This window comes from Falco rusticolus, chromosome 6, assembly GCF_015220075.1.
Source record: "Falco rusticolus isolate bFalRus1 chromosome 6, bFalRus1.pri, whole genome shotgun sequence".
In the NCBI taxonomy this organism is placed as follows: Eukaryota; Metazoa; Chordata; class Aves; order Falconiformes; family Falconidae; genus Falco; species Falco rusticolus.
The window spans coordinates 75,078,939-75,105,355 of record NC_051192.1 but is presented as its reverse complement, the minus strand read 5'-3'; the positions used below and the strand labels follow the sequence as shown (position 1 = coordinate 75,105,355).

The 26,417-nt window shown below is 38.0% G+C and overlaps 1 protein-coding gene across 1 annotated transcript in view; it reads left to right on the top strand.

Annotated features, from left to right (window-relative positions):
- EYS (eyes shut homolog) overlaps positions 1-26,417 on the top strand; it is an 874,042-nt gene that overhangs the window by 819,438 nt on the left and 28,187 nt on the right. The window contains 5 exon segments of the mRNA XM_037392524.1: positions 722-904; positions 8,223-8,389; positions 8,571-8,715; positions 16,338-16,512; positions 23,725-23,897. Coding sequence (XP_037248421.1) covers positions 722-904; positions 8,223-8,389; positions 8,571-8,715; positions 16,338-16,512; positions 23,725-23,897 — 843 coding nt within the window.

Below are 26,417 nucleotides of genomic sequence, written 5' to 3'. Positions count from 1 at the left end.
TGGAGGAAGCAGGAGTATGTAATTGGCAAAGGTATTTTTAGAAAAACCTACATACTTTGCTTGGTCAGTGCCCAGCATAAAGGAAATTTTCATTAAATTGAACCTAAATGACGGGGGGGGAGGGAAGGGTAAATAATTTGTCAGTGCTGTAAATTATACGTTTTTAGATACCCAATTCCTGAATATTCAGACAGTTCCAATAATGGAGCAAGTAATATGAACAATATACTTCATGTAGGTCATATTCACTGTGCTGCAAATTCATCCTTTTGTGATGTTGCTTTTTATTATTTCTCTACCTGTGAAGAATTATTATTCCTTAACCTCTTCAGCACATCCTTGTGGTCACTTTCACGTAGATGCATGTCAGAGATGGCATTTCCTTTAACAGGAGAATTTCTGTGTATGTTTTCTTTTGTCTGAGTTTTGAGTAAATCTTGCAGTGTGCTTCTATTTGTAACAATGTTACTAGAATCCAGAAGATGGCACTAGTTGCCAATAATTCATTTGTAAAATACGCCTATTTACAAAAGCTGAAAACTAAAGAGATTACACTCAGAGGAAAGCCAAACTATATCTATGTGTGTAAAATATTACAATATATCAAATTATTAGTATTTTTCTATTAACTTTTAAGTTCTACAACAGGCTATTAAACAGAACTTGCAAATATATATGTTAAAGAATTTGCCCTAACACTGATTTTTTTTTTTCCATCTAGCTATTAATATTAGTCAACCAAGTTTCAGTGGCACAGATGTCTTTGGCTATACCTCATTTCTGGCTTATTCTACAATCCCAAATATCACCTTCTACTATGAATTCCACTTGAAATTTCAGTTGGCAAACCACTACTCAGCTTTACAAGATAACCTGATTTTTTTCACTGGACAGAAGGGCCAAGGTAAGCTTTACTTTTATTACCTCTCCTTACAGGCTTTCAAATATTCATTAACCAAGTAGGATAAAAATATATACAGCTTTTTCTTGATTCTTTTTAGGATACAATTTCATTAGGAAGAAAATAATCTCTTTAATACTTTATTGCTTTGTAAACACACAGTAAGCAATCAAGTTCTATAGATGCTTCTTTTCATTAAGGAGAAGTATAACTGCTTCCAGTAATTAAAGTCAAAAGTTAATCTAACACTTGAGGTAGCGTATTTCTGAACAAAATAAATGGAAACCAGAAGATTAAGGTTCTCTTTTCAGTCATAAACATAAATTTCGTTATTGATTGATACAGTTTTGAGAGATGTTGCCGCAAATCTTCTTCCACTGATACTTACTTTATTGGAAAATCAATCCGTCTATCCAAGGTGCCACAGCCACCCTGCCATTTCTTCTTCCTGTGTCCTCAAATGACCTGTCACAGGAGCAGCCTTGACTTGCTGCTGTTGTCACAGTGGCTGCACTTTCATGGCCCACAGGACTGTCAATACTGAAATCCAACTCTCCTGCAGCCAGAATTGGACTCTGTGCTATTTATGTAAAATAAGACCCTAACCTCTGAGATCACTCAATGCAAGTTAACACAAACTAGCTATGAGTAAGTTGTGCTGCAATGTCTGTAGTGAAGTATTCAGCTTGGTCTGATTAACATAGCTGAGAAGCCGGTTATATATATCTGCTTATGATATTTGTAATAAGATTTTAGCAATAATTTAGGTATCTCTTCACAGCACCCCACTGTGGCAGGCTGGCATGACCTCAGCATTGAAATGGGTTAAAATAGTACTACTTGTGTTCTGTCCAGCTTAGCGTTACTGTCCACACAGCACCCATGATATTGATGGAAATTGAGAAAAATTGAATGAAATGTTAATGCTGATTAAAGCAGTCAGGTTAGAAACTACTTTACACTTAACAGATCATAGGAAATGTTTTACTTATTTTTACCTTAATTGTTTCTGCAATTGGAGCGTGAGCTAACTTTCAGGCTTGGAGCTGTTCTGTGGGGTGGTTAAAGCATAGGAGGGAGATTTGGTGATGTACCTTTAGATCTAAACCCATCACAGCAGGACAGTGATTTAGGTATGTAACATCTCTATTTCCACAGTAGGTGATATACCATATCTAAAACATCAGGAATTTGGTAGATACGGCCCATGACGTATGGGAACCCTATGCTTATGCTGAACAGTATCAGAAAATTAATACTTGAGGAAGATGAAAGAGGGGAGAAATTATTATTAGCATTTTTTAGATCTGAGGTCCCAAACTACTTTATCAAAAATCAGTTTTGGGGAGGCATTATGCTGTTACATGTATACCACACAAAACAACTGCCGTGCATCACATCTCTATTTGCTTTGTTAAGACATTTGATATTTTCTTACGTCTTGTTTTCTATGAAGTTACTTAAGTTCCTGTACCCTCTGGGAACTTCTCCCCCTTTCTCCCTGTGGTAGACTTCGGGAGTCAGATATTTAGTCTATCGCAATGCAAACTAAAACATGTTAACTCAGAACAGCCTGGCAGGTTATGTATCTGTGAATTGTATCTGTGAATGTATCTATAATTCAGCCTGTTACTTTTCATTTGCAAAGATCTTGTTAAATTTAGCTAGTGCAGCTCGGCTGATCAACTGTACTTCAGTGTGCCATGAGACCCTGGCACAGTACATGGACAAACATCCACAAACTCATTTAATTGATTGATCAAGTTGATTATACAAATCAGCCTGACACAAATAAGTATTAAACTACTGTGAGTATATTTAAACTCAGAACTTTGCTCTGCCTCTGTGTGTGAATCAGACTTTGCTAAGTTTTTTTCCAGACCTCAGCAAAATACGGTCAGGTCTGGGTGACCCTGTTAACCGAACTATGTTCAACACTATTTTAACTGCTTCCAGGTCTTAACACCCCTCATGCCACATTTTACTCCTGCAACAGTCAACATTCACTCCCAGGCAGCTTTTCCTTTCTCTTGCTATCACATTTCGCTCCCAGGCAGTTTTTCCTTTCATTTACTAATTATTTATTGTTGTGGGTGAAGTAAATATTGTGTTTCTTTTTTGCATAGCCAAGTAGAAATGATGCATGCATTTGACATTACATAAAACATTTCCATCTAGTCATTCAGAAAGCAGCTTTCAGAAGCCAGTGGCCCCATCAATAATTTTTTATAACATTAATACATAACACTTTTATAGTACAAACACAAATAATTGTTAGAACATTCTTTACAATTACAAGAACGAACCATCACATTCAGACATGTTTCTGCAACCTTGGGAACTAAATTTCAAACTCTCACTACAGAAATTGTAGGAAATGTGATCAACCAAATCCATACCAATTTGTCCAATGTCTTTACTCAGGATAGAAAAAATGCAAATATAAAATGTAGAGCACCAATGGTGCAAAATAACTTGAATATTTTTTCAGTTACAATAATCAAAAGAAAATATAGCAAAAATTGCTTAAAAATAAAAGAAACATTGCACTAAAGTTTGTTTCAAAAAAGTCTGCCTGGAGGGTGTACCCTGTAATGTCAAAGTCATTTTAAATCGTAGGTCTTGCAACTGTATTTAGCTGAACTGAACAAAAAAAAATCCTTATTGCTGTCATTTTTATTAACCACAACACTGGCATTCTGGGCTTATTATGTGGTTGTCAGGCAGAAACCTGGCTTTTTATTATTTTGCATATCATTTTTGTCATGCACACTGCTGTACAGTAGTAATGCATTTCTGCAGCCCTATGTCAAATGATGGATGGGCAGCAGAGCACCAGCTGTGGGCAAGGCTAAGAAACAATGAGGTGTTGGTAAATTACTTTGTAGCAGTTTTATTTATTTTCCCCTTATTTAAAATGGATGAGGAGACTGAGTAACCCTCGTTTTAATTATCAGAAAGCAGTATTTCTTCCCAAGTGAACTTTGCTTATCTCAGCGAGAGGAGATGCTGTTGTTCTAAGAATTTACTGAGTATCAAGCAACAATGCCCTCGCCATGAGGAACGTGAGGTTTTTCAGAGCCTGCAATCTGGCTGTAAAAAAGTATCTTTAATATTCTGTTTACATGTTCCCCTTTCTCCATTTCATCCCATTTCTCACAGTTAGCATTCTCTTGCAGTACCCTACCTAATTCCCCTCCCCCCGCCATCTCTGCCTAAACCATGGACACTGATGTCGCAGCTAACCTCTTGTGAGGTACTGCCAAACGTTGTCTAATGCAGGGATGTATAACATCTTTTTCCTCTTTCCCTCACAAAGCTTATCAATCAAAAGTCACCCTTGTTGTAGTATCTCACTTCCTACCAAACCTCTGACAGCACTCAGACTAACGGTATTCGCAATATCCCCTGGTCACAGGGGACACATCCTCTTCTTTGAGCCTGGGGGCTACGGCTGACCCCTGACTTGGCTTGGAATACTTGGAAAACATCTCCTGTTCCCACAGGCGAGGACAAAAGTTGCCACAGTCTGTACATGTACAGGGCACGTAAATGTTACTTGCAAGGTGGTGGCATTTCTGTGAAAATGTATTTCAGAAAGGGCAAAACACCCCAACAGAGAGAGCACAGGAGGGAACAAAAAAGAGTGAGAAGCAGCAGAGGGAACACAAGGTCAGAGGAGGAGGAGGAGAAGGGAAAGGAGGAAAAGGAGGACCCCCATGCCGCCTCCACAGGGGAGCAGATCATCAACACTGCAGCCCATGGAGAGCCCCATGCCAGAGCAGAGGAAAAGTGTGAGGAGGAAGAAGCAGCAGAGAGAAACCACCACATACTGATCACAGACCCCAGCCCACAGGCACTGCTTGTTGTTGGGGAAGGGAAGTCTGGAGTGAAGGAGCGAAGCTGGGCCGTAAGATATGTTAAGCTTATGTAAATAGTTGTTCGGTACTTACTTTATAACTAGGAGTAATAATGTAAAAACAAAAGCAAATCTACCTGTATCACTTGCCCTGTGAATATTTAGATAGCAGTACTGCAAAAGTGTGCAGCTTTTGTCTCCTGTTTCCAAAATAAGGTTTTTCTTTAATTTTAAATCAATTGAGGCTGAATACATGCTAACTACCATTGCTTTCACACTGGAATAAACAAATCTGTCCGTTCCAAGAACTTGCAAGTATAGTTCCTTACTTAAGAGAGAAGAGGAGGGAGGTATGTATATATATAAATATTGATGTCCTCATTTTTAGACAGAAAGAAAGGAAGTCTGAAAAAAGAAAGCCAGTATCATTCACTTGACTAGAATTAAATAATTTTCAGGACTTAGAAAAACAGTGAATATGAAGGTCTTCAAAATTAAAAGCACTGGTTGTTTCAAAAAGTACACATCTAAAAAGAGGAAAGTGCTGCTGAGTATGCTGTTTGCAGCTCAAGCATGAGATTATTTATACATATCAAACATCTGCACTCACAAATTATTTTTAAAGGGTGTTTACTGTAGTTCTGTATTGCAGGACACTGCAACGTAGGTGTATGTGGTATGTATAAAGGTCTGCTTTTTCAACAGCTGCAGTGTTTAAATATAAGACAGTAAAAAATAATTTAAAACAGATAATTTCAAGTTTCATTTTCTGCCCTCTTGTAATAAAAAGGTACTGTGCTTGCCCCCCCCCAAAAAAATACAATCTTATTTTGAAGGATTCCTGCCAATGATAGCATATGTAGTCCTAAATGTAAAGAAACTATTTACTTGCTCTTTTCAAAAAAGTAAGTTCTAAACTGAAAGTTTAAGAAGACTTCAGAGAATTAAAACTATTCTGACCAGAGAAACTTCAGTAACAAATACTCTAGAGCTAATAACAGATACAAAAGCAAAAAAAGCAGGAATTTTGTTTCCCCCAAATCCATCTATTAGTGTATACTCTACAAAATAACCACCATTGGTTTGCATAGTTAAGATATTTAAGTCACTTAACCTACGACCTCGGAAGTGTAATATGTTGAAACGTTTGGGATTTGATTCTATTTGCATTTATATTAGTCCAAGAAAAACTAAGTCGGTAAAATTATGTCATTGTAAGACTAATGCATAAGTAGAAATCAACCATTTTTTAATTCCTAAATATGTGGGTCAGAAATCAACAAAAAGAATGTGAATTTAAGATTGCCTTATTTCTTTGAATCATACTTGAGAGTCTGTTTTCTTTTCCATTCTTGGTATGGACAAGGAGTAAGACTGAAAAATCAAAACCAACAAAACAATTAAAAGCTGTCCTGTTTATGCAGGCTATTAATTAATATTATTTTCATCATTAGGTCGATTTTGTAGAATGCTGACACTGCTGCATTTGTTTTATGTACTTCATTTCCAAGAAAGCTTTTTAAAAATTCAGACAGCATTTTAAATAACACTTTATCTTTAAAGTGCCTCCCCTAGTTTTACAGGCCAAATCATGTAAGTACATTTTGACACTGCTGAAAATAGAAACTTTGGTAACCATTTAAAAAAAATTATATTTTCAGTTTGGAGGCCCTTCAGTTGTAATGTTCCAGTGTAACTGAAGGCAATGGGCTTTCATTCAGTAATGAACAAATCATTGTAATGAAAATGAACAGTGTGTGTGTTCTGTTGAACTGAATGCAACTGTACATTTTCTACCAAGGCTCTGTATCCAAATTCTTTGCAATAAGCTTTTATTTTTATATATATTCACATTGAATCAAAGTAGTAACTGTAGAGAAAAATCAAACTTCTGTAGAGAAAAATCAAAGTACTGTTCCCTGCCCCCCTTCCTGCATTGCTAATGCAGCATATTCATTTACAGCCTATGAGATAAGGGGAATATGGCAGGTTTGGTTGTGAAACACCAGTATGCAGAACTTCAGTGCAGGGATGAGATACGTATCATTGCTTCCTGTGAGGAAAAGCCCACTTTTATCTTCCGCAAGTGAAGCAAATTCCCCATGTACTTGGAGCAGGAGCATCAAGACACGCATTTGAAATGAGGGCTGCCATATGACCCTGCAAGGACTAGTAGGAAGAAACCTTCCCTAAAAGAAATACAAAATGAGATCGCCTTATTAAAACTTATTAAGAAAACATCAAATAAAACAGTTTACAGGCATGAGATTGAGCACTGAATTGCTTGAATTCACAGGAGAGTTGTAAAAAGACATTGATGGCTTTGATTTTCAATTCAGGACATCCTAATCCAAGACAGAACATTCTTCCTGTTTACCATTGTTTGTATCCCAGTTCTTTTACCATTCTATGAGCATGTGCAAAGGAAAGTGTGGGGTTTGTAAATAGAAACAAATTGGTTATGTTTTCTCTAACTAATGATAGTTCCAATCTTGTCTATATGAAAAGAGGGATTGAATTTGCTTCAAAGATACCAGTGTAAAAATCCGTTTACTTGGATGACCAGAAATGGGTCCAGGAATTGAATTCTTACTCACAGGCTTTATGTCAGTCTTCAAACCTTTCAAATGAGATTTTATAGTATAGTACCTGAAAAGCACAGACTACATTTATAGCATGTAGTTCTAAATATAAATAAATAAAACTATTTACTGCAAATTTGCAAATGAATGAACTGAAAGTCATTCCTAACCTGAAAGTTTAAGAAGACTTCAGAGAATTAAAGCGTACGGCTCTTCTGACCAGGGAAACTTCAATAACAAATACACTGTCCCTAATCGGGGCAGCTGCAATAAAGTCTCCAGGCACTCTTGGGTCAAGGGCAGCTTACTGAGCTTGACAGAAGCTGCTAGAACTTCTTCAGGCCCATATCCCTGTTGCTCCCCATACCTCACAGCAGCAGGTACCCTCAAGTTTTGAGGTTGTTAAAGTACCTACCATGAAAGCTGAAAGCATACTGGAATAGAATTAAGTCATAGGCTATTCTCCCATGCAACCTGGAATTTCAATTTTCCTTTTTTAGAGATTTTGGAGAAAGTTGAAAATTTATTCATGTGGGAGAGAGAAAGAACAGCAATGACTGCTAAATCCACCAGGCTCAACAGGTTTTGTGGATGTCACTAACCTACTCCAGTGTGAAAAAGAATTTTCTTCAAAAAGCCTATAAATATGTTCAAAATCTCTGCAGTTTCTGTTTTAAATTCACAAAAGTATTGAAAATAGTATTACAAGTCAAACAGAGAATATTAAAAATACACACAAAGATTAAAACCTTCCTCGCTAAAATTTTCCTAAACTGATATATTTTCAGTGGATTTGGAGAGTATTTTATGCTATTACTAAATAGCATATTAGTATTACTAAATCCTGGAATAAGTAGTTACTCTATTTTTGTCTTTTCAGGTTTGAATGGAGATGATTTCTTGGAGTTAGGCCTACGTAATGGCAGAGTAGTATATAGCTACAATCTAGGTTCTGGCGTGGCAACAATCATTAGTACACCACTTGATCTGACACTCAGTATTCATGTCATCCGTCTTGGCAGATATCTCCAAAAAGGCTGGCTGAAGGTAAAAAATTATTTCCTTTAGAAAGGATAGCTTTTAGATGAAAATTCTCTTTTTTTACATTTTATAAGGGAAGTTTAGAAATCACTTTTGTTTCTCTGCTAAGTTTGGATGATTTTCTCATTAGTAGTTCCTGAAGAAGTTAAATTCTTTGTTGTGACAAATAAAAATGTTTCATTGAAAGGTGGATGATCAGAAGAATAAAACTGTCACTTCCCCTGGGAGACTTGTTGGACTCAATGTCTTCAGTCAGTTTTACTTAGGAGGCTATCGTGAGTATACTCCAGAACTCCTACCAAAGGGATCCAGATTTAAGAACAGCTTTCAAGGTAAAGATTATACTATTTTCATTTCCTTTTAAAGTATGTGTTAGATTGTTTCAGTTGCCTATGAAATAACGATGTAAAATCTCTGTCTTACAAGAAAGCAAACTTGGATCTCCTTGGCTGAGCTTTCTGTGGCTTTTTCATTATGTCACTATGATAACTAAGAAATATGATACAAAGAAAGTCTTCGCTAAATATTTTTAATACTTTAAGTTTCCAATAAAAATAGATATTTGCCATGATACCATTTCTTCTTATCTGTCCCTGTTCTACAGCATTGCTTCAAAAGGACTTTCTTTCTATGCAGTGAAGTAGTTTATGTTCTTCTGCCAGATAGCTCTGATCATTGTCCCTGGCAGTGCTGGTTTGGGTAATAGTTTTCATGCTGAAAACATGCTGAAAAAATCACAATGGATTCCCAATTTTTTTTTCCTGATATCATGATCTTGGTCTCTAGACAGGACCTAAGTAATTCCTGTTAGGAGTATTTGAGCTATTTTTCTAACAGATAATAATTCCTACCTCAAAACTGGTTATTTGAAGCTCCGTGGAAATCTTAATTACACTCCTACCAGATCAACAGTGAAACAAAGAATTTGTTCATGATGCTTCTTTATTTGCATTCCTTACTTCCATAGAAGTAATGTGCTCAATATTTATGAGGTAGACTTCAATATGAGGTAAAACCAATGTTTTAAGCACTAGAAAGCCTTTCAAATGAAAAGAAAACATTTTGTCATAGCCAGCAAAGTTTGAGTTCTCAGTTATAAAATTGGGGGCACATTTAGAAAGGCAAGCATAGCAATAAAATTCATTTTCATACACTCCTACACTCGATTTCCACTAAGACCATGTAACTGCCTCTTTTCCAGCTGCTTCCTTACTTTTTCTTCTTACACAGAGGCTTCCTCAAAATCAATTTCTTATCCTATAATCAACTTTTCTCTCAGAAAGTCATATGAATTAACATTTCATCTCTCTCCACCTTTTCAGAAAGTATGGATTGTATAGTTAGACTTTCCATAGCTTCTTAACAGGTTCAAATTGGCCTATCATAAAACATAACATCTATGCCAGTGTTTTAATAGTGTCAATATTTATGAAGTACTTCTGGCTTTTTTTTATAGACATGTTAATATTAGGGGTGACCAACAGGAGTCTCTGGTGCTTCACTTTAACTACAAACCTTTTGCCAGTTTTACAGGTTCCTCATGTTGCAACTGTATTACAATGACCAAATTTCTACAAATGCAGGATTAATATTCTTCTTCCCCCCCAAAAAAGTCAAAGTTCATGTACTGTTATCATACTATTTCTTGATTTTTCTTACTGTTTAAAAAGAAGTCTCTACCTCAAAATTTTGTCAAATGTGTAGCACATGGACAGTTTTCTCTTTGTTCCTATCATTCACAGTTTTATGTCTACTGTATTTGCTAATTGATTCCATGCTCCAGTTCCCAGCATCAGCTTGTTTCTGTTCTCCAGAGCATACTGACTTTCAAGGAAGCTACGCTTCCCTATGACATTTTCTTATGTAGTCAGCATCTCATTTGTTCTTCTAGCTCAGAAATACCCCCAGTTTCAGCTCTCAGGGTCCTCGGGGTCAGAAATAAACCTCCATAGCCCTTCTCCAGAGTGGGAACTGCAATACCACCAATATAAAAGAAAGTTTTGAATCTTCTTACTACAGCCAAACTGCAGCTATAGGGACCTCACAGAAAAACTCTGGAAATGACAGTCAAGATAAATTTATTTAGCACATACTTAATTAAGATCCTCAGACTTTGGAAAGCTGCTGTTGGCTGCTTTTAAAGACATGGTTTATTAAAAGCATTTTACTTCTAATACCAGAGTGTACCCCTCATTTTATAAGCAATCACTATTGGATCGAGAAACACGGAAGTCAGCTTTGCTACTGAAGGTTGACTGTCCTCAGTGTCAGCGTGCAATCATTTAGGATTTTTACCCTTTTTCAGACCATTTCCTCCCTTACCTGCATGCCTTTAGCAGTTGTTCAAGTAATTTTCGGGGGGGGGGGGGGTGGGGGGAGGAAACTGGGAAATTTAAATTTAGGAAAATTGGGCATTAGCACCTACAGTTTCTTTCAATAGGCTGAGTAATGTTTGATGGTACCTTGAGCAATTTAGAAAACTTCCTTCAGACTTTGTGAGAAGCAGAAGAAACTAGTTAAGGTAGAGCTCACATGAAGCAGCCAAGTTCATGTGGACTCTGAGGCATCTGAACTTTGAGCTTCATCTGAATTTGTAGCTTATTGAGGGCTTAGAGCCTTTTGTGAATGGGAACATGGTAGGATATTTTACTGAAGTGTCTGGGGTTTCTTCATTGTCCTATAACAGTGTAATTAAGGAAGCTCTGAGAGTTTTCTGAGGTGTGTAGCAGAGCATACTGTAGCTGCTCTAAATAATCAATGTGGGGTTTAGGTAGCTGTAAGTCTTGTGGCCAAAGAGACTCAGTTTGCTCATTATGGATAATCTGAAGTGGAGTATAAAACCAACTCTCGTGCTCAGGTCTGCACAATGCAACACTATGACTCACCTACATAAAATGAGATAGAGAATTATTTGGAAAAAGCCAGAAGTTGCAGCTGAATTTCCAGACCTCACATCTCCTGAGACAGTGAGAGAAAAAACTGGTGTAAGGGGGAGGGAAAGAGGGAAAGTTCTTGCATTTCATGCCGTGTGCTACCATGATGGCAGGATGCAGTCTCTAGCCATAGAAGCAATTGATGGAGAGCCAGGGCTTGCATCTAGAAATAAATGAAGAGCAGAGAGGGAGGAGCAACTGATTCTTCCCGTGGCCCTGTTCATAAATAGGATGAAGAATGGCTATAGAAGCAATCTGTTGTTTGACAGCAAATAGTATTAAATGGAGGAATAAAAAGGCAAAAGAAGCTCTTACCATAAAGCTGAACTGTTGAGGAACCTCTTTCATGCTGAAAAAGTCACCTTTTCACATAAATAATTCTCACAGAATCACAGAATGGGCAGGGTTGAAAGGGACCTCTGGAGATCATCTAAACCATGCTAAAGCATGTTCACCTAAAGCAGGATGCACAGAGTTGCATCCAGGTGGGTTTTGAATGTCTCCAGAGAAGGAGACTCCACAGCCCCTCTGGGCAGCCTGTGCCAGTGCTCTGTCAGCCTCAAAGTAAAGAGGTTCTTCCTCATATTCAAAAGGAACTTCTTGTGTTTCACTTAGTGCCTGTTGCCCCTTCTCTGGTTGCTGTGCGCTACTGATAAAAGCCTGGTCCCATCCTCTTGACACCCTATTTGTAGACATTGATCAGATCCCCTCTCAGTCTTCTCCCAGCTAAGCAGGCCCAGCTCTCTCAGCCTTTCCTCATAAGGGAGATGCTCCAGTCCCCTCATCATCTTTGTAGCCCTCCACTGGGCCCTTTCCAGCAGCTCCCTGTCTCTCTTGAACTGGGGAGCCCAGCACTGGACACAGCACCCCAGATGTGGCCTCACCAGGGCAGAGTGGGAGGATCACCTCCCTCCACCTGCTGGCCACGCTGTCCCTAATGCCCCCCAGGATCCCACTGGCCTTCTTGGCCACCAGGGCACACTGCTGGCTCATGGCCACCTTGCTGTCCACCAGAACTCCCAGGTCCTCCTCGGCACAGCTGCCTCCCAGCAGGCCGGCCCCAGCCTGTACTGGTGCGTGGGGTTATTCCTGCCCAGGGGCAGGACCCTACAGTTGCCTTTGTTGAACTTCATGAGGTCCCTCTCCGCCCAGCTCCCCAGCTTGTCCAGGTCTCGCTGAATGGCAGCGCAGCCTTCTGGGGTCTCAGCCACTGTTCCCAGTTCTGTATCACCAGCAACATGCTGAGGGCACACTCTGCCCCTTCATCCAGGGCACTGAAGAATAAGTTGAACAGGACATGACCCAGTACTGACCCCTGGGGAACACCGTGAGCTACAGGCCTCCAGCTAGACTCTGTGCTGCTGATCACAGCCCTCTGAGCTCTGCCATTCAGCCAGTTCCCAATCCATCTCACTGTCCTCTCGTCTCACCCACACTTCCTGAGCTTACCTATGAGGGTGTTATGGGAGACAGTGTCAAAAGCCTTGCTGAGGTCAAGGTAGACAACATCCACTGCTCTCCCCTCACCTACCCAGGCAGTCATTCCATTATAGAAGGCTATCAGGATTTCACATTTTGCAAAGAAGTAAATAAAATTCCAGCTACTGCAGTCACTTTTTCAAATAAAGTAAACCCAGAACTCAGATGCATTCCAAATAGACACAAATATAGCCTTGTGATCTAAGTTTATGTTCATAACAAGATAGAATACATTGCAAGCTTGCCTGGGCAAAGACTACTTTTCTTTATGTTCCTGCATCACAGATGTCACAGAAGGAAAGTGACTTCTGAAGTCATTTTTAATCAGCGTTGCCTCTTGCATCACAATTTGATATGACTCATATCATACCACCTCTGGGTGTTTGCGTCAGAGCTCAGAGCAGCACTGGGTAGTCATTGTGGGAACCATCTCTTTTAGACAAACACCCCACTACTCACAGCAGTCAATCAAAACAAGGGAAAAGGAAAGCACTTTAGGAGAGGCAGCATTTTAGAAATGTTTAAATTCAGTTCCGCATTCAGGTAGACCACAGTTTATCTGTGTATTTATTTCTGTCAATACTCTTGCCTGCTTTTGTATTTTTCAGTCGTATTAGTACCAAGTGCTAACAAGCAGGTAAGGGAGAATAGTGGGAAATTTTGGAAAAAATTCTTTGTATAATAAGGATATATCAGGAAAAAAAAATAAAGCTGAGTAATGAAGTGATATTTTTTATCATAATCTCTGCAGTTTCCTTAATCCATTCTTGGTGGCTCTTTGGTGGTATGTGAACTTTGCTTGACTGGGGTGAAAGCTATAAATCAGATTGAGAGTAAGAAAAAGTCATTGACAGAAAGCTCTAAGTGTGGTCTAACGAGTCGCTAGAGAAAAGATTACCAACAAGAAGGTACTATATCCTCTGTAAATGCACGCTCTTGTTACATCTGATTTCAGCTTACATCAAACTGATTTTCAGGATCAAACCAAGTTAACTCACAAATTCAGAAACTTGTTTGAGTTCCTCTTGCACACTTGGCTGTGTCAAAACCTCTCCACTATTCAGAATAGTTGGCAGCCTTTCCTTAAGAGGCCCAGAACTGGCAGAGCAAAGGGAATTCAGGTCAGAAAGAAGGCGCATTCATCAGCCGATCCCTCTGCAGAAGGTTGTATAGTACTTGCTACAACAGGCTCAAATTGCTGTTCTGAGTCCTTCACCTGCATCCCACTAACTAAGAATTAGAAGAAATAAGAAAATTAAATGAAAAAATCAGTGGAACTCATCAATCTGGGCCAAAATACTCTTGTACTTACTATATGCTTTGTTTACAAGTGCTCAAGAACTGTTGCTAACCTAGATGTTCTACTGGTGCTGTTAAACTAGTCATCAACACAAATGTGAGTTTATTTTCCATGACGACCTTACCAATTCTTGGGTACTCACTGTGCTTTCCATTATTTACACAGAGCTCTGAGCTGCTTTTTTTAGCACTCCAGCAAGACTCAGGAGAACAGAACATGCTTTATCTGCTACTGATAAACAGATGAAATGTTAGTTAGGATTTATCGAGCATACATTGGCCTAAAACCAACTCTGTTAAAAGCAAAGAAGCATTAATATGAAGATTGCAAATAATCATCAAACTAGATTATCTTTAAATTGCTTAATATGAGTTTTTGACTTACCAGTTTTATGTCAATATAAACAGAACTACAAAATGTATAATATGGAAAAACCTGTCTATGAAAACTACTTTTACTATAATTTTTCTAACTGTAGGTAAAATAGTTATCTTGCTATAAATATTACTTACATTTTGTTCAAAATAAATTACATGACCGTAACAAAAATTCACAATTGGACATTCATTGTGTCTTTCAGATGGAAGGTTTTTTCTCCTGTGATTTCAGTGAATCATGCAAAACTCATATTAAGTGATTTTTTTAAAAACACTGTGATGACTGCTTGCAGCTTTCATAACATAGCCTTTTCTTGCCTTTAATATTAAGGAGAGAGCCCCTGGCATTCACTACTGAATACCTACTATTCTCATGATTTCAAGCATTACAGGTATTCACCATATCTCAGCTAAATTGTATAAATCAGGTTTGGAAAGGTATGAGCATTTCCAGATACTTTATTTATTGTACTGGTTTAAATAAAGTGGTTTAAAACCTGTTTTCTGCTTTAAAATTGTATATATTTATGTATAGATCTGGATGACATTTCAAAAGTGCTTAAGGCTACCTTTAAATGTGATTTTAAATCACTTGGATGTTCAGGTATATTTTGAAAAGTTACTTAGGGTTTGATCAAAAAAGATACGCTATATGGCACAATCTTCAGCTTTGCAGTACATAAATAAGCATGTGGATCTGGAAATGTGATTAAGAAATACTGATGAATTAAATTAGATGCATAAGATTAACTATTGTGTGCAGTCACTAGAAAGAACAGACTCTCCAAAGGGGCAATCCCCAGAAAGCCCACAGGCTAAATAAGAGTAGCTTGGAGGTAGCAAGTAGGGAATATCTCTGCTTCACTCTGAAGCTTTGGCTCCTCTCTTCACTTGGGATACCAACGTCTTAGCAAATTAAAAGAATGTCACGGCATAGATCCAGGCACTGGCACTCAATCATCTCTATAAATAAATTCTTACAATAGTCCCTGAAATATATTTGGTCTGTGACAACTATCATTTTTCCAAACAATTCTTTTCTGTATTTAAGGACTTAACATAAACTAGGGACCGTTTCCCATCAGTAATCTGGATGCAGCTGTACTGTTACTGGAAAGTAATAAAAGTTTGATAATAAAATCATGACTACACCAGGTCACTTGCCCACAGGACCAAGTAACAGACTCTAGAAGTGTTTACCTTTATTAGTATACATTAAATTTTTGAATTATTTTCTGACATTAAGGGCCTAAAAGAGCATCATACATCTACTTTAAAATGTGGTCATGTGTGACATGATCTGTGTGTACCAGGGACTGAAGCATTCACTTAGGAAGGGGAGAATCTGGGTCTTTCCCTGAAAGGGTCCTTTTCAGCCTAAGGAAATCCAAGCCCACATTCCCTGCCTGCATTATATTAGTCAGTGAACTCTGGATTCTTACAAATTTTACATTAAACAGACTTCTTGGTGTCTGTTCTTTTTTTCTAGGTTGTTTTTTTGTAGGGGTTTTTTTGACTGCTTTTATCTGATATAGGTGCATTCCTGTAAGATTATGTGTGTGTAAACACAAAATTGCACTTAGTCACTCCTCTGTCACTGACTTTGTATTCTATTCCTTGAGAAATTGTTTTTGTTATTTTACCTATTATTAAATGAATGAACTTAAAATCACCCACTCATTTGCCTGAACAGAAAATAGACAGCATACCTTTAGCTGATGTAGATGATACGATTGCCCATCCACTGAAGACATTGTGGTGGAACCCATTCATTGAGGTTTGACACTGCCCTTGGTTGGTTGGTTGGTTGGTTTGACTCCTGTATCTGTTTTAAATGTCATTTGTTTTTTCTTTCTACTTTTGAGGTTGCATTTTTGATGTTCAAGTTCGCACCAGCATGAGTCAGGAGTTTAAATCACCAGGCACTCCAGAAGGTCACCCTAATTCTGGTCGCAGTGTTGGACAATGTGAAGACTCCCCATGCAGTTTAATAAAATGCAGAAATGGTGGGAAGTGCAAAGAAAGTGGCTCTACTGTTTAGTAAGTATATTATTTTTTTTTTGTAGACTAGAGCATAGACTGATCTCTAGACTAATAACTATGGTAATTCAGTGGCTTGATAACCGAAGTCTTCAGGAGCTTTTATTTATGTTATTAGAAAGAAAGAAAACTGCTGAAAGGTTCATTCAGTTACACAGATAATTTTAATCTTACATTACTAAAATCAAAACTAAATTATTAACATTAAGTTAGGACACTTCCTGGGGAGCTTTTTAAAGAAATTCCATGGACTGGTTCTGCTCCACTGAAGTCACTGGTATCCAGACTTGCTACAAAATGCATGGGAAGAACTAGATGTGTAAGAAAGACACTTCTTAAAAACTAAGTGAGCAGCCTAGCTAGCAGACAACAAATAGCAAAGAGGAGAGCTTGGCTTCTTAATGTCCGAACATGGCTAATGGGGCAGAAATAGGTGACTTCTGTTTCCTGGAAATTAATATTTTCACCTAAGAACACATTTATGGAGTAAACCACTGAGTGCCCAACATCAGAAAGTTCTAAGCCAGTTTAAATCCTTAGGAGCTTCCTTACCTAGCAAATGTGCGTCCTTTTCTCCTGCTCAGTCTCTCCCTAATACACACAGTTCTCTGTGTCTCCAGTTGTGATTTCTGTGGATGCTTTCCTGACTCTCAAGTGCACCTACTCTGGTCACATTTCATGCCATTCTCAAGCGTTCATTTACATTGCCTCTCCAGATCTGCTGGCTGGTGGAAGATCTTCTTAATCCATTTCAATTAGAACAAGGTGTTAGTAAGGATCTCATGTTAAAATTGTTTGCATTATGTCAGTTCATCATATAAACTGTTCACCTGGCTGACCTATGGGATAATAAGTGATGGCAAGGACAGCTGGCTCAGAAGACAAGTCTATGGTCATTCATGCTTCATCGCTAAGTGTAGGTGGATCTTAGTGTCCAGGCTATAAGGCATACAAGAAGGAAGTATATTTGCATTTCCAAATTGCTGTTGTGTGTCAGCACTGCTATTATAATAAATCTTGCTGTTAAACACTTCGTAACTCAGCTGGAAAACCTTTGCTGAGGAGTTGCTGAGGAGCACTTCACATTTTAAAAGTATCTGCCAAGATTAATTATACTTTCTTCCCCTCATGTGCTTCCACATGTATTCATTCATTACATGTATTTGCATAATTTTTTTAAAAAAGCGAAAAGCGCTGATTTAAAACATCTGAAGACATTGACTGAAAACACTGCAAACAGCAAGACAGGTAAAAAGAAAAAAACAGGCTTTACACTGTGGAGCCTCTGTGTATGATTCTTCTTGAAAACAACAAGACCTGTCCTGTTGTGCTACAAAGAAAAGACTTTGCATACCTGTCAAGCTAAGAACAATCTGTGTGTTAGAAAGAGAATTATATGGTAATTGGTTTTGCTGCCGCAAGACAAATCTTCAAGAAAACCTGTACAAAACTAGTGCTTCTAAAGCTAGTAAGGCTGTACCAAAATTTGGAAAATTCACCCTTGAGATGCAGCATGCAGTTCCCTCACCATTACCCTTGCAAGCAGTAATGAAGGAAATGCTTTGAAAGACAGAAATTGGGATTGCTTTCCAGATGTTGCACTACAGTATGCCCCAACTATTGCACTTTGCAGGATCCTTCCAGAACTGTTAAACCTTTGACATTCATAGTGTTTGATCTTCTGAGGAATGAGAAAAAGAGAATGGCATTTTTTTTCACTTATGAGCATATTAGAGGAGAAAGAAAACCAAACCTGCAGGAAAACAAATACCAGAAATGTGGGCTGAAGCATGCCACTCTCATCTGCCCACTTACACAACCCTAAATCCTTGCTTCAGTAACTTACCCAGCTGTGCTAAGTCGTCTTAATGTCTACAAGGTACAGAGCCGCTAGAGAACATTTGAAAACATCTAGAGTGGCAGCTGGTGACATAGCTACATTGGAAGCTTGATGTTATAGGCAAAGGTCTTTTTCATCATTATAGTTTCATAATTTTTATTTCAGATTTGTTCAGGGATTGTTCTAAAATTGTGTGTATGTGTAATTTGGGTTTTTGGGGCGGGTTTTTTTTGTTTGTTTGTTTGTTTTTAATTTGTAGTGACCTACAACTGAATTATATTCCTCTCCTCATATTTCAGGACAGCTAGGTTTTCACAGACTATGCATATATGCATGCATGTACCTGTAATGGCCCCTTTTTTTCCTCTCATAAAAAAGTGAAATATTGCCAAAGACGTGTGGATGTAGCATGCATGTAATTTTTGTGAATGTATAGTAGCTGTCAATACCATCTCACATTTTCTCAGAGGGAACTTCTTTCTGTTTTCAAATCATCTTGTGTTCCTCTGAGAAGCAGAGTCCTTGAGGGAACTGGATCTGTGTTTAAGCATTTTTTCTCCTGAAATGAGATCTGTCCAGAGGGTTTTGTTGCTGTTTGGAGCTATTTTTATGTTTTGTTTTCACCATCCTGCAAGAAAGTGTTCAATACTCTTAAGCTGTAGATTCCTTTGCTGTATGGATAATGCTTTGATTTAAGTAGAAGCAGAAATAGACAGCATTAAACTTTACATTCTAGCCAGTAACAGAGCACAACTACTATGTTTTAACAAAGTAAAGAGGAAGTATTTGAATAAGAAATTAAGAAATTTATGTTCAAAGGACAATAATATCCTCCAATATTTTATTTATTGCACAGAATCATACAAAATAGAAAATTACATATAACAAGGTTGTCTATGATGTGTTATGGCTAGTGCTTCTTGGTGAAGTAAGAGAAAAAGTATGTCTTGTGTGCGCTTTGAAAAGAACATCAGACGTAATGGATAGGATTCAGTTTGCTAAATGTAAGCCTGGATAGACCGTTTGGCGTTCAGCTGCTGCTTCAGAAGACCTTAGGACTTGCTGAAGTGTTCTGTTACATCTCTAAGCTTCGTGTGGATTTCTCAGCACTCTATAGCTTTCAAATGGCAGTAGCCACTTAGGTTTAGGAAATTAAATATACCTCTATATGGTAGAGGGATGCCCCATAAAATGAGCTGCTGTAGTTTCATTATTAGGTTAGGTTAAATTAGAACCAATTTTCAGTGCAAAGACAGAACCAATATTCAATGCAAGGACATATTTTATAGTTTGTAAGGGATAAGGTATTTTTTACTTTAATTGTTATGGTTTAGATCAGTAAAAGTTTCTACTCTTGGGGAAACACCTAATTTGGCTTAATGGGACGCTTTTACGGCATTCCACTGTTCTCTTTGTTTAAATAATGTTAATTTCTTTCCAATCTTAATTTATTCAGACTCCATTTTTACCTTCTAGCCTTAAGATAGACTGTTTTCTGTTAATGCTCTAGTTTTCCACTGCCTGAATTTAAAGCCACTTTTATTTTGAGATCTTGTCCATTGCTCAGCATCTTTCAGTTTCAATACAATACAAATTTAAGAACTATATGCAGAAAACTCCAGTAGTTTAGGTAACCTGATGTGGCCAGTACAGGCCAATATGAATTTGAGATGTCCTGCATTATCTGAGAAACCCATACGATGTTGACAAATGTGACAGTTGCTCATGAAGTAGTAGTCGAAGGCCAAATGAGATACCCTAGGGAGTTTCACATGACACTAAACATCTCCCTGGTCTCAGGTGGACTAACTAATTAGGTAAATTCATTGAGCCTCTGATCTCCATTGAGTATATGCCCATCTTATATCTAAAGACCTAAATTCAAGTGTCTGAATTTGCAGACCTGAATCACTCCTTTACTGGCTTAAGATTACTTGATGACATTTTAAACATATTTTCTATGTTTAATGTAAGAATGCTCTTTGTTTAAGAAACCACATTAGATATAATCAAACTTTCCAATTCCTTCACAAAAATCCTTTAGGACCTTTAGTTATTTCTCTGTAAAGTTCAAGAAATACTTCTGGTTCGATTTGGATTTTGTGTAGTAACATACAGACATATTGTTTACATACTTTGTAAAATGAAACTTTTCATGTTTTTTTTAAAATGTTGCCTGAATCTTTATATAATAAATTTCAGGGTTTGGTCTATAATCAACAATGACATAAGCTTGTGGTCCTTACTTATGTAGAAATTGTGTTACTTATTTGAGAGCTCAGTTTGGCTTTGGTAAGGGACTTTGAACCTGGAAAGCCATCCTATGAACACTTCATGATACTGTTAAGCATTTGACAAGAAATGAACAAGAAAAAGAAAAAGACATTAAGTTAAATCATACTTCAACTTCCTAAATACAAAGATTACAGAACTTAAAGTGTTATCTGAAATTTTTAAAATCCAAAGTGATGTTTTGTTGTATTTCTCTGAATTTGAGAGTTCTTGCTTCCTGACTGGCTGACTTTGCCATGTATATGCTATGACATGCACCCTTTTAAGAGCCCTTGGCAAAACTAGGGGATTCAAGATCATGCAATTTCTTCTCAGACATGTGATCTTAGTTGTATATGAAAGCCTTACTCTCTTTTCTCCATCTAAAAATATGTCATAGAAAAAATAAGAGACATTTTGGCAGTTGCTCTTGAGAAACTCAAAAACTGGAATATAGAAGAATTGGTTTAATCCATGTTCTTCAAAAACCCTGAAAACAGGTAAGTATCTTGCAGTGAGATTTAACTCCTAAGACACATAAACTTGGAGTGGCTCCAGGTGAGCTAAATGTTTAAGATCCTGTCACAGTCAGTGGAGGTCCAGACCTTTCCATTTGTCTAAACATTGGCATTCTAATGGCACAGATCCTGGGATACCTTTTCTGGTCTTTACAGGGTGTCCAGAAGACCACTAGTCATCTGCAGTTCTTCTGTCTTACCTGTCAGTTGCACACAGATCTCTCAGATACACCTTGGCATGTCAGGTGGCACTAAACACCTGCGTTGAGGCAACTGAATGCAGCATCTCATCACTGGAGTCATGCATGTATTGGTTTGTCGGGTGGATAGCGCTCCAGTTCCCTGCCTGTTTCAGCTGAATCACCACTGATTAGCATATGAACTCGGGCACCTGCTCGAGAATCCCACCGCCTAAACTTGAGCATTCGGTGATCTCTGTCAGAATCCTGTCTCCCTGGTCTCAGGCTGCTTCTCTCGCATACTTCTAGGGAGGCAACTGGAGACCATCCGGGCGCCTAAAGTAACATAAAATTAGGTGTCTTGATCTCAGAATGAGTCTCACCTCTTATATCTAAAGAAATTCAAGGAGCATCTGGATGATGCTCTTAGTCATATGATTTAATTTTAGGTAGTCCTGTGAGGAACAGGGAGTTGGATTCAACAATCCTTATGGATCCCTTCCAACTTGAAATATTCTATGATTCTAAATGAGTCTTTAAATCCCTAAGAGTCAAGGCACTAATGATTTTGCAAACCATTGGATTCTCTTGGTCTGGAAAAACTGTAAGCAACCACAACTGAGAAAACTAGATCGGCACAGCGGGCCACACGATGGAAGGGATTTTAAATGCTGCCACTTCCCCTATCTCTCTAAAGATTAGGAGATTTTGGATCTAAACTTCTCAACCCCAGCCCAACTTGCTTGGAAGTGTTAAGTGGAAGAGGTTACATTTGTTCATAGACCTTTGCCACTGTAGGCCACACTAAACATGTTCAGCTCTGTGTAAATAATTTTCGAGTCATCTAAAAGTCTAACTTTTATTCAGTCCTAAAAGACAAGAATGAAAAGAAACTTAGACATATGCAGACACAAGGAAGGGGAAGGGGAAGAAACTAGGTGTATGTCCAACAGCAGTAGCTTCAGTTCCAAACACCCAGCTTCACAGTCTGAGAAACGGACATATTTTTTTTTTTTGGGGACTCTGGGAATTAAATTACTTCCCCTTCTCAGTATGTGTCAAAGCATAACATTTGTAGCTGAGACAGAAAGCATTGTGATGGTGACTTTGATGAATTGAGGTGCTTTTGCTTTTGCAAGGTCCTGTCCTCTTTTTCCCTTCATTCCAAATAGCTGTTTATCACTCTGAAGGGCTTGGGCTGTGCTTTGTTTAGATGTTGCTGTCTGATCTGAGAGTTTGGTGAAACAGCAGGGTTTCACAGACTCCTCATTTTGTTTTACCCAGAAACAGTGGGCTGATTAATAAAGTGTGAGTGACTGAAGAAAAATTCAAGATTTGCACATATACAAAAAGATGTGAGCTAAGAATTGATCAAAATATATGAGGTTTCATTCTTAGCCTTGAGAGTGAAAACTTCCAGGGAAAATCTGTAAGTGCTTTTATTCAGGGGAACGATGTTTTTATCATAAAGTGTCACTAAATTCTAAAATGCAAATAAGTTTAACATATTTTATTGTAACTATATTGAAACTTTCTTTTGAGTAAGGTGGACATTTTTAACATCAATGCCAAGTGTCTTCTGTATTTAACAACTTCTATAGAATTCGTACTAATTTTAAATTTATAGGTTAGTGTGAATTTTATAATTATATTCTCCTGGCCTAAATGAAAGAAAGGCATGAAGAGTAGTGGACACTAAGAAGTCCAATGATTCTATCAGTTTAGAGAATTTGCTTATGGCATAGGTTTACAGTCATAGATACATAACACTCAGGTTGCCACCTCTTTCATGGTCAAATCCACTGTACTCTTTTCCATCAAGTGCTTCACCAAACCTACCTCTGATGTGCCAGTTACAAGAATTTAGCAAATTAATAATGGCTAAGTGAAAGGCAGTTGCTGACATTAAAAAGCTAAAATTTGGAATTGTTAGCAGTTCCCTTATACTGGCATCTGGTTATATTTTTATGGCTGCTCTTCACGGCTCTCCTTTCCCTGTTAATGTCCACTTTGAATCCTCCTAGTTTAGGAAGCCAAGGCTTTTTTGAGTTATTTGTATTTCCCTGTTAATGTCCACTTTGAATCCTCCTAGTTTAGGAAGCCAAGGCTTTTTTGAGTTATTTGTAGAGCAAATTACTTTTTTTTTTTTTTACGGTTGCTAATACTGTAATGCTAAGATTCAAAATAAAATGTTTCCTATTAAGTACATTTTTCTTTCACAATAAAACAAATATATCAAAAAGTTAAAGGAGAGTATTTGTTACTACACTTTCTGTTAACTGTTTTGTATCACATGACTAAATACAGGTATACAGTCGTGATAATCTCGATTACATTGCTACTGACATGTTGATTTTGTTTTGGTAATGATGTTGCATTCTTTCCTTTCACTTACCCACCCTAGCTGTGACTGCCTCACTGGATGGAAAGGTGCATTTTGCACAGAAACAGTGTCAGTATGTGAACCTGAGCACAATCCTCCACATCTGTGTAAACAAGGCAGTACCTGTGTGCCGCTGCCTCACGGCTACGTATGTCACTGTCCTCTTGGAACAACCGGTACCTATTGTGAACAAGGTATGTCAGTCGGGTAGTATGTGGTACAGACAGTTATGCAATAATGCCTAGGTGGAAAACCACAGTATTTTGTACTGTATCAGTTAAATATGACATAAAGACACAAAGTACAAAATAGATTTTATTTAAGAAAGTGGTGTTCCTTTTTATTAGAAAAATCAGGTAATTTAAAGCTATGAGTTGTTAGATACTGTTTTCCAACAGCTTACTTCTAACACCATTTGTTCCTTCAATTTTTTCACATTGTTCAACCAAATTCACGGGCAGCATGGCATTATCAGATACAGAGGGGACAGGAAGCATTGCAGAGCAGCGTTGCAGTGCTTAGTTCAATTCCCAAGCTCACCATAATGAAAGATGTTGAGAAATACACATAAGAGCTCAGCAGTACACTTCTGAGTACGCTTCGGAAGTAGGAAGCATCTGAAACCTTATCCAATTTCTACCGACACTAACAGAGAGGTTCTTGTTGACTTCACCAGCTATTGGGTAGGGATGCACTGAGAATGATGATAGAAGACACAAACATCACCGTAATGATCTTCAAGTTACATTCTCCAGACAAATGACTATTCAAAATTATCCCTGGCTTTCTTCCAATGTGTCACCCTCAAAATATGTCCTCTGTCTGCCAGGTTTGCATTTCTTACCCTCGTATATAGGAATCCTTCATCTGTCTGTTTTCTCTCTGAGAGATTGCAGAAATGAATATTCAGCAGAGTGGATGCATGGGTGCTACAGGCATAGAGACTTTTCCTGCAAGTGTCTGAAGCACCTCTGTGTGCAAGGAGGCATAGTACAGCCCGCACTCTCTATTCTGCAGCTCTTAGATTCAAGTTAATGTTGTACAAGCTTATGTTTTTCCTTCAAGGAGGTCTCCATACATCTCTTGAAGAGCTCCAGTTACTGTTAAATAGCTCCCTTTTCAAACTGCCTGTCAGGGTTCAGCCTCCCCTGTGCCTGCACAGCAAGTTTCAAGCACAAAACTGACCAGATGAACTGCATTTGACCCGATTTGCAGTCCTCGCCCTACAGATGGGTACAGTTTTAAAATCCCGTTGCAGAAAGCACTTGCGGTTGGTAGGCTCAAATCAATGAGAATATAGCTTCTAGAAAGTCGTCGTTAAATTCTTTATTCCATGTAAGAATGTACTTGCTCTGTTGCCTCTGCTGCAACAGCTTTTCAGGGCTCTTCATATGAACTTTTCAAGTTTGAATTCTTATTTCAAGTGAGGTTTTCAAAAGTAATGCCATCTGGATTCAGAACACTGATCACCAGGGCATGTGCTATACATAAAGCAGGTAATTAATCAGGTGAACATTCCTCTTTCTGGTTTCAGAATAGATTTGGATCTTCTTGTGATGGCTGCTATTACCAGTACAAATAGTTTATATCTGAGCTACAGAAAATTGTATTTCTTGTAGATTGTCATCCTTTTAGTAATTCCTCCACCTGATAAACACATTTGAGGGTTCCTCTCTGTTTTATTTAAAAGCTTTCTTTTTATGAATATGGAGTATGGGTCCTGACCAAACTCTTTGCCCTGCATTTCACCTTACTCTGGCAGAATAATGAATTATCATGAGATTTTTCAAAGCGCAGTTTGCACTTTTAGTGGATGGCAAATTGCTAAAAAACTGCTGCTTATCAAGATTGAATACCTCATCTCTGGATTGATGGTGGGTATTGGAGCCAAAAGAGACAGAGAGCAATGAACAGCCCAAGGGACTAGGAGAGAACAAAGGGTAATTAAATGATGGAGACTAATGAATGTGCAAGAAAGAAAGAAAAAAGTGTGATAAAAAGACAGAAGAGATTTATGAGGCAAGAAAGCAGAGGAGAATAACAAAGAGTAAGAACAAATAGGGCTTTACCAAATAATAGCAACTGGTAAATACAGTACAACCGTACGGACCGCAGAGGAACAAGTCAGGTGAAGTGAGTAAATGGGGCAGTAGGGGTAGAGCCACAATCATAAGGAAAAGTACGCTGACCACAAATGTTAAGGGTACTTAAACATAAGCGGACAATAATCAAGCACTAACTTATCTAGCAAACGCTAAAAATTTGGTTCTTTGTGACCTATGTACATGAGAGATGAAGGTGTATGTGCAAATGAGGATATAACTGTTCTTAAAGACTAATGTGATGTGTCTTGCTCAGAGCAGCAACTCAAACCGCCAGAATTGCAATGACTGTCAGAACAGGGATATGGCAAATGATGGTTAAGCTTTAGAAGTTGGAACTGCACTAACAAGTGTTCAGTAGTTGGAAAAACTTAAGTTACAACAAGAGTAAACCCAGGGAGAGCAAGATCAATTAAAGAACACAGTTTTAATGGCTCATATGACCTGAAATTCATAGTTATTAGTTGGTCCACCTTAATGATGCTCGTTGCCAAAGTGTAAATGCTTCAGCAATATTCGCAGAAGGTTGCAATAAGATGTGTATTAAATCACGTATTCTAGAGGAACTGAGAAGAAATCCACCTACTTGATGAAGAGAGGGTAGCAGTTTCA